This window comes from Tyto alba, unplaced genomic scaffold (assembly GCF_018691265.1).
Source record: "Tyto alba isolate M040663 unplaced genomic scaffold, T.alba_DEE_v4.0 Super-Scaffold_44, whole genome shotgun sequence".
In the NCBI taxonomy this organism is placed as follows: domain Eukaryota; kingdom Metazoa; phylum Chordata; class Aves; order Strigiformes; family Tytonidae; genus Tyto; species Tyto alba.
Genome location: NW_024881320.1, coordinates 12,334,741 through 12,344,002, shown reverse-complemented (window position 1 = coordinate 12,344,002; position 9,262 = coordinate 12,334,741). Strand labels below are relative to the sequence as shown.

General features: G+C 42.6%; 1 protein-coding gene across 6 annotated transcripts in view; it reads right to left on the bottom strand.

Annotated features, from left to right (window-relative positions):
* CUNH12orf43 (chromosome unknown C12orf43 homolog) overlaps positions 1-9,189 on the bottom strand; it is a 28,464-nt gene extending 19,275 nt beyond the window's left edge. For 2 of the 6 annotated variants that reach the window (XR_004408384.2, XM_033001507.2), the window contains exons 1-6: positions 9,112-9,189; positions 5,267-5,919; positions 4,092-4,190; positions 3,286-3,359; positions 2,876-2,966; positions 2,106-2,477 (exon numbers count right to left, since the gene is read on the bottom strand). Coding sequence is in view for 5 of the 6 variants with exons in the window: in XM_033001507.2 (XP_032857398.2) it covers positions 2,129-2,477; positions 2,876-2,966; positions 3,286-3,359; positions 4,092-4,190; positions 5,267-5,919; positions 9,112-9,135 (1,290 nt within the window). In the remaining variant the exon portion in view is untranslated. Of the gene's footprint in view, positions 1-1,412; positions 2,478-2,875; positions 2,967-3,285; positions 3,360-4,091; positions 4,191-5,035; positions 5,082-5,266; positions 5,920-9,111 lie in introns of those variants that run through there. The other 4 variants (XM_033001509.2, XM_033001510.2, XM_033001506.2 and 1 more) reach the window with 4 other exon arrangements.
* Positions 9,190-9,262: the final 73 nt, after the last annotated feature.

The following is a 9,262-nucleotide window of genomic DNA, read 5'->3' as shown; positions in this document are numbered from 1 at the left end:
TTAACAGCAGCAAGGAGATTCCATCTGCATTCGCCATGTGGATTCTCATCTCGTGCATCTTGCTGAATGAGCCAGGGGATGGCGTTCTCCCTGACACCGCACAACATCTGGGAGGCTCCCATGCTCTACAAAGAGCAGCAGTTCTTTCAGTTGTTCTCTATAAAGATGTCAGCTTGGATTAATTTTATAGAATGCAGTTCATTCTTAGCTTCCCTGTAGGCTGGATTCTGTCATTCTTGATATGCAAATAATTACCCTAGGGTCTAAGAGTCTACTTGCACTAAATGAAGGTTTTTAGCCCTAAGGATCTACTTATGTAACTCCTCTTCTAATTATTACTCTCTTCTCTATTTACTCTCAACATACACATCACTGATATGTTACTAGCCAGACATGAAAAAAGGCCTAATTAACATGTTTTTGTCTTTGTGACCGAAACAGAGCTATTCTTTCAACTGTGAAATGGATGAAAATTCTTGAGACTAGAATGTGCTCAAGACTTTTAAAAGGTTAAGATGCAAGGGAGAATTAAAAAAATAAGCAGCCCAGCAGTGAACTCTTCAGTTATCATATCTGGAAATTTCAAAATTGCAGATGTCCATTACAGTTTCTATTGATAAGAGCTTTCTCTAGATACCATCAACCATCAGAGACTAAATTCAGTAACCAGATTCTCCAAGGAATTTTATCCTAGAATTGCTTCCTTATCTCTCGTGTGCATCAGTTGCAAATACATATAACTTCCAGTTAGCATAAGAATAATCATCATAAAACAAGTCAAAAGGTAATGTTTAGATCACCATGCACTTGAAACCCCAGCTGCTAGCTTCAGTATATTGAAGTTTTAACTGCCCATAAGACAAGTAACGTCTGCTGGCACATTCAGTTAGATTACAAGCCAATTTTCTACTTAGCTTTTCCATTTTTGGATGCCAACTGTGTTTTCTTGATTAGAAAACAGCAAGGATCTTACAGTAGGAAAGAGAACATCTTGAGTTTTCCCACGCTCAGAGAGCAACAGTTCACTATTTTGGTTTCTCTATTCTGGCTTTCTGGTCTCCTGAATAGGGCCAATAAGTAAGAGCTACTGAAACCCAATAATCTTAAAAACAGAAGAAGATTATTTATCTAATAACAGGTCATTTCTGGAAATACTAGAACTGAAATATGAAGATTAAGAGCCATACAGAAAACTACCAAAACCCACTGTGTTTCAGAGAGACCAAAGCTGTAACCAACCCAAATAAGGGCTGAAACACAGCAACTTTTAAGTTAGGCTTATGTCCTTCCTATAGCAATTTCATAGCACTGATCGTCAAGCAACTGAAGAACCATCTTTATCTGTGTGGGGGAGCCATGTGAATGCAGCAAGAAAGCCACTGTTGTACAAAACCTGCCAAATTAAACAAGTCTAATAGTGTAGTACAATTTAATAACAAATGCCATGAAAAAAACTATACATGAAAAGAAATTTCAATGGACACAACCTAAACAGAACTACCTATTTATAACAACCTTGAAATAAGATCAGTGCACACTCTGTTTACATGCAGGGGCCCTGGAGAGGTGCAGACTACAGAGGGATTAGTAACATGGCAGGTCTCAACACCAGATTGTTATGACGCTGACAGGAAAAAAAATAAGGGGCCCCTGATATCTGACAGGATGCTTTTAATAAATGAATCTCCCACAGGCTGAAGCTATTCTTAGTAGGCATCTAAGAAGAAGCAAAGAGAAAAAGGAGTTGATCACCTGTTGCCATGTAAACCAAATTCAATTCATCATAGACTTTCTCCAGGACACAAGATTTGGTTTCATGATGTGAAGGACAGACCAGGAGGTATGTAACTATGATTATATCCCTCTGTCAAGCAAGTATGTGTGCAGTATTTAATCCTTTTACTCAGGTCTGCATAAGCAGCTGCATAGTGTGCTAGGAGAACAATGTTCCCTTCCCCAAACGATGCCAACAACATAGGAAGTCACTTAATTAGATTCTCAGGCCACTGAGCTTTTAGAACAGAAGCTTTACCAATCAATTTTCCCTCATCTGCAGTAACTCTTGCTCATTTTTTTTCCAGCATCCTTCATCCATCATAAATCACCTGCCATTTGCAGAGCAAAATCTTCATTCTCTTTTTTTCTTCTTCTTTTTCTTCTTCACGACTCCTGGCAACACTGAGCTCTCTGTATGATTGCTGTCCTGTCTTTCATGCTGTCCATTTGCAGACACCAACAGTGGCAAATCTCTGCACATGTGATCACACTCTGATGGATCTATTATTTTCTCTTGATTATTGTTCTCTCCCCTAATTTTCTTTTTCTTCCTTTTTTTCTGACTGTGCTCTACATAACCCTGACTCTGATCCTGACTGGAATCTTGGGACAGTGCAGGAAAAGCACTTTGCTTCAGAATGTCTGCAGCTGACACAGCAGCCTCCTGGTACCTTTGCCACTCTTGGTCACTGTCCGTGTCACTGAAAAGGTAACAAAAGGAAAGGAAGTCTTATTAGACTTTTGCCTTGAATTCACCCAAATCACAAACAGTGGAGTAATCCAAGATGAGAACACCTGATAAACAACACCCAGTGGCTTTGGGACTCCAGTACCTACAGTTAGCATTTAACCAGTGTGAAGGTAGAGATGTTCTTTATAGATGCTAGGAGGGGAAGGAACATCTCCTGCAAGCATTTCTAGTTCCATGGCACTAAAAAAAGAAACAGAAAAAAAAAAAAATCTGCTCTAATCAAATATAGGAGTCAAATACACACTTCTGCAGCTCTTCAGCTTCTTATTCCCTTGCAAGAGTCCCAGCTGCCTCTGAAATGTGGGATGAAATAGTACTTCAGGAGCAAAGCAGCTGACACTACCTCACCTGGAGCTAGACGGCTGTCTCCTCCTTGCTGGAGGGCAAGGCTCTGATTTCCCACAGTCTCCTGCGACAGAGGAAGAGAAGAGGCGAAAACCTAAAATATGTAAAGGAAAATTTTAGCTACGATATAAAACATAGGTTAAAGCAATCAACAGCAATCTCCCTGGGAAGCCTCACTGCTGTCATTGTATTGCTATAGTGATTGACAGCAATTATTTGGGATTATCTGGGAGGATTTAGGGCACAGAGATCACAGCTTCAAAGTAACAGCTTTCAATGCTGCCAACAGAGTCTTCTGTTGCAAAGGCTTATTAGTCAGTTGGGTGTACAACTGGCAATGGGTAGGATCCATCCCACTTACCATTTAACAAACAACATCACAAAACAGCCAAATGGCTGTGACAAGAACTCACCATCATCTGCAGAATCAGACTGTTGCATAGAACTTTGTGAAGGTCCTGATGAGTCCTTCAAGACAGTGATGAAGCTAAACAGAAGACCCCAGTCAGATCTTAGACAGGTTTGTGCAAACTGAGATAAAGTTGGGTATTTCTAGGAAACAAGACTTATGGAGATGTTACATAGCTTCTTACTTTTTTCTTAGTGAAGCTGTCTCACCACCCTGCTTTCAGAGCAGACCATGCCTTCTCTCCTTAGCAACACATGCCACAGGAATGACTTAAAAGCAGCATTTCCGAAGCCAGCTCTAAACACAAGGAATTCTAGTTCTCCAGGACCATATTTACACAGTAAAGACAGTGGCAGCCCAGTCACAGGCATACTGCCAGCACGGTAAGCACAGTATGCCTCTGACTGGGCTGCCATAGTATCCCTACTGTCAAATCTGAATCAGGTATTGGTTTAGGTCATAAAAATAAATGAAAGTTTCTCAAGCCAGCTTTTAAGTGATGAAAGTGCTAAGGCATCCAAATCCTACTCTTTCCTCTCCACAACACATTTACTACAGAGGCAAATGGAGAATGGAGACAGGCAGTGCTGCACAGAGTCTTTAGCAAAGGGGCACAGCACATGGGCCAGGTTAGTTCACATAATATTGGAAGTTTGCATTTAATACAGGAGTGAAGGAGACAATAAGAGAAACATCTTCTCCTCCATATCCAGCTTGCACTCAGATCTTGAATTTCCTGTTTTTAGCACACAAAAACATCAGTGTAGTTGACCCACAAAACAAACTATTTTAGTATTGCATGCCAAATACCTGTCTAACATTGCTCCCAGTTTCTTTGCAACATGTGCTCTGAACGCTGGTGTTGTCTGCAGCTCATTTCCATCCTCATCATGACTATTCACCTTACGTCTATTTAAAATAAGAATAATGATTATTGCTTTCCAGGCCAATAGCATCTGGTGCTCTCACCCAAACATAAGATAAGGGAATACAAAATCCCCTAACCTCTAGTAATCAATTCATACTTGATAGGGAAGACCGCTAAGAAAGATGGAAAATAGCTCATTAGTAACAGTTCAGTTCCCGAGAGAGCTAAATATTACTTAGCCATCTCCATCACAGTCAGTAACTGGATAACTTTTATCATTGAAATAATCTACAAAAGCAAATAAATTATGTCAGGACATCCTTTCCCTTAAACGTAGTTCCTGTGTATGCTGCCACAATTCATGCAAACCTGACCCAGGAGAGAGAGGATTTTATTAAGTATTCTGGATGACAACCTTTGAAACTGAGCCTACAGAAATGCTGCAAACTTAGGACAGCATCACCTCCATTGCTAGGCTCTGAGCTCAGGTGTTGCTTTCCAGCTGATGAGTGTTTGCCTTTGCAATTGCAATGTTTTTTGAAGAAAAATAAGTTTTTTATATGTAACTGTACTAATTCCCTCATGGGACACTTGTAGTGTTGGGAGACTTCTGACACTTGGAATTAGTGCTGTAACTGACAGCAGTAATAAGTTTTCAACTTCTATATTCCACCGCTGCTGGAGAGATGAGAAATGTATTTAAAACACCTATTAACTTTTTCAGATTTAAGCATCATTTCAGATTATGGTTGGACTAATTCTTAAAACAGAATGGGCCCTGCCAGTAGGAAGTATCACATGGCATTAATTGTAAGTAGCACAAATACCACATCCATTAGTTTCTTCTTCAGTGAAACGTAAGTCTGAAACTAGAAACAAAAAATACCTTAGGCTAGGCTGAGCGGGCTGTAAGCGATCCTTTTTAAAACCACCTGATAGAGGAAAAAGTAAAGGCAAGTTTAAAATACCTGTGAGCAGGACCTCTTTAATTCTGGCACGTGTGATTTTATAGCACAAAGAATCATGCCTGAAAGACAATCCACTCCCACCTCCGAGGGAAAACTGTCATGAGGGCAAAGGGAAACTGCCCGCCGGGCAGCTGTAGCAGGCAACCCACCCGGGAAGGGGCTCTGGCCTCCGCAGGAGGCCGCGCACCGCCATGGCACGGCCGGCCGCCGGGCCAAGTCCCGCTCCCACAGCCCCGCCGCGGCTCCCCGGGTGCGGGCGGCTCCCGAAACAGCCCGGCGCTGACACCGGCACCGCGGCAGAGAGGTGCCGCCGCCTGACCGCCGCTCCCCGGGGACTGCTCGCGGCAGGAGGAGCTACGGAAGGGCCCGGCCCAGACCGGCGGCGAGGGGAAGGGGAGAGCCTAGCTGGCCACCAACCCTCACCGCCATGCGGCTGCCCCCGCGCCGCTGCCGCCTGCACAGCGCAGTCCCAGGCGGCCTCCCGGAACCGCGCTGCCGCCTCGCCGCTGCTGTCCGAGTCCGTGTCCGCGTCCGGCTTCGAGATGCCTCTGGGCGCCGTCATCTTGAAGGCGCGAGAGCCGCGGGGCACGCTGGGTGCTGTAGGCCGGCCGGTCGGCCGCGGTGCATGCTGGGGGATGTAGTCCACCCGGGCAGCCTCCGACAAGATGTCCGCGGCGGGGCAGCCGTGGGCACCCCCAGCTTTCCCGAGTGAGGTTTCTTCACGTCTCCGTGAAAGAAGCCGGGTGAAGGCTGTACCCACGGGAAAACCAGGGGTGTGGCCGGGGAGGGCAGCAGGCCAGGTCTTCCCAAAAAAACAAGAAAGCCTGTGAGTGAGTTTATAAATGGAAGGAACTGGGTGTCACACGCAGAATTGTGAGATACTGTGAAAAAGGAATATTTACGCTGGATATCTGTACCGGCCGTCAGAGGAGAGCAGGGCAGACAGTGCCACCAGTGCTGAGAAACCCCCAAAGTGCAGCGAGGGGACCCGGGCGGCCCACCCGCTTTCCCACTGCCCATTCTTCGGATTTCTGCTACTGGGAAGAGCGGTGCCCACAGATGGGAAACCACTAAAAGTAAACACGGCTTGTTTTCACATCCCTCTGTTGCTGAACAGCCTCCTTTCACGTATGCTATACAGGAAAATATCTTAATTTTTCCTCAGATGTAACAGCTCACACCAACTAAGAGCGAAAAACACCAGTGATACCAGAAAGCCTATATTACTTTTGTGTTTGTAGAGAAAGAGAGAATGCTTGGCATTAAAGAACAAGGATGCAGAGGGAGTAAGCAACTGTAATAAAATTTTATCACATTTTGTGAGATGGCAATTTCACTGCTTCAGAAATACTGACAGGACTCAAATGAAGTTTTTGATGGACAGTCATTCTGATATTGCAGACAGCTCAAAAATCTTCTACCATGAAGGCATGACATAGGATGGGATCATCTGCTGTAGGAAGTTATCTTTCAAAAGCAGGTAAGAAAAGATACTAGGCATGCATGATTCACTAAGTATGTAAAATGTATCAGGCAAAAAGCATCTTATTTCCCCACCTCTGGCAGGGGAGGGAAAACATACACCTCTTCTGTACCTTTTGCAACTGCTTTGTCCATAAATATTGAATTACAAGTTTCAAGGATAACAAATTGACCTCTAAAAAGGCATTAAATATTTAACTCAAAAAACATGAAGATTGCATGAGGGATATTCTATTTAGCACTCTTACCCAGCTTGCCTTGATGATACTCTTCTGGCCACGTCCTTCTAGCTGGCTGTTAGAGACATGGGGATTTCTATAACAGATTGCGACTGTGTTTCAGCTCGATTATTTGCCTTCACAGATGTCAAGCACCAGATGCTTCAAAGCATGTTATACACAAGCAAATCAGGCAAATTTCAGTGTGCTTATGGGCCTACTCTGAAATATGGCAGTTTCCAGAGATATGATCCAGAAAAAAACTAGATGGATGCATGTCACATATCAGAAATAGCTGTGTAGTCTCCCACCTTACTGGTGTGGTATTGAAAACAGAGAAGTGAAATGAGCAGCTCTTGGAAATAGCTCTTGCTGAACAAAGCCACAGACAGAGAGGAACTCTTTGGCATGAACATTTCAAGGAAAGAAGGAAGAATACTCCCAAATGTGATTTAATACTGAATTAAGATAACATTGGGTTGAAAATACAAGTAAACCAGGGAGAATTGATGTGAAAAATACTGATCAGAGGTTCAACAACTTGGATTCCTGATATATGTAAGACTTCCGTAATTTTTAGGAAGGGGTTGATACGTACCATAAATATCAACATTATGTTTGACAATCTTGTGACTTAGATTGTGAAGAAGTGAATAAAAGTGATTTATCATTACACACACCATAAGAATGAACTGACAAACAGAGCACACGGTTTTCCTAACTCTAAGCAATTACTGGCTACCAGCTACACTGAAGAATGATACACATATCACCATTAGAATATAGATAAATATAAATGCTATTTCTATTCCCATTATGCACACAATATATAGCTCTTTGAAAGCTGATTTCTTAGCTGCAGTAAGGAAAGCATTCCCTTGCATCACTTATTATTGCCATTCAATGTAATTATTCTTTGCCAGCAGGAGTAAATCTGAATGTCCCATGTATATTCTCCAGCTGACCTACGGTTTTAAATAAGTCTGTTTCCCTCCTATTAACCTTAGCTCTAAACAAGATTAACATTTTCATTCTCTTCTTGTATACCACCCTTTCCATTCATCCAATCTTATTCATTGCCTGCCTCTGGATCTTTTCCATTTTAAAAAGAAAACACTTGATATAAGTAGAATGGGGTAGTGTAAATAAGTAATTATTGAAATGAATAATAGTATTATTCCATTATTCTGAGACCTAAAATATAAATAAAAAGTTAAAATTATCACTTGGGAATGAAAATATTCCCTGGCTATGTTGTCTATGGCAGTAACTCTATTTCTTTTCAGATTGCTTTAGTTACTGTATGACACCCAAACAATAAAGACTGTTCTGAGCATAACTTATTCCTGTGATCATAATACCAAAAATCAACCTTTTTTTCCTCTTTATACTGAAATCCTTTTGACTCTAGACATATATGTTGACAAGTACAAGCTGGTTCGAATTTCACAAGCTCATCCTTGTTTTAATCAGTATCTGGAGGATACCGTTTATACCTTTGGGGCCTTGTTAACATATTAATCACATACTACAGAGAGATGCCTAATTTTTGCTTGAATACTGAAGCTGTGCCAAACCGTGCTGCTTTACTGTCTTGATGAAAATGAGACAGCCTGCTTTGTTAGAGAAATTTTCACAGACAATACATACATTGCTAGTGTGGGTAGGGCAGCTTTATAACATGTGTCCTAGTGCCATAAGCACTATAATTTTCTGATACTATCTCCATCTTTCCCTCAATACAAATTTTCCAGTGTGATATATCAACATGTAACATGTATGGCAATTCCAGCTGGGCTGCTGGATGACCACTTTGACATGGGTTTTGCCCTATATGCTACTGAAAGCAGCGTGAAGCCTCAGTACAGCTGTGGTTTTATATTGCTGAACACTTTCCAGCTTGCACATTCCAACCTTCGAACTAGAGCTGTGTAGTCTCAGGCCACCTGTCAGTAGAAAGGCCTCAGACAATACCTTTTGTCTCTTTCTGAAAGGCTTCCTTGGCACTCACCTCCCTCCACTTAACTATTCCCTCATAAGACTTGCCTTTAGTGGGAGACCTTGGCTTAGGATTCACTCATTCTCCCCTGTGTAAAACAGCAAGCAATTTTGCACTTTTTCTGCCTTGGTGTCCTCAGAACTGGTGGGGTACTCTGAGAGCAATGACAAAAACTTTCAGAGGTGCCTTGGTCACCTCTCTCAGCTCTTACCCACTCCTTCAGACATCAAGTCCTCTCCTTTCCCTCCCCTCGGTCCTTCTCTTTCTCTGTGGTTTCTCACAGGTGTGTAAATACCTTTATAAAGCCTTCTGTTCCCATCCTGGGGACGCTCCTCTGCTCAGATCCTAGCGCTCTGCACACACATTTGAACAATTTGTTTCCCTCAAAGCCACCGCCTTTTTCCTTCCCTCATCGGGCCGAACATTTGCCGCCGTTGACGCTACGT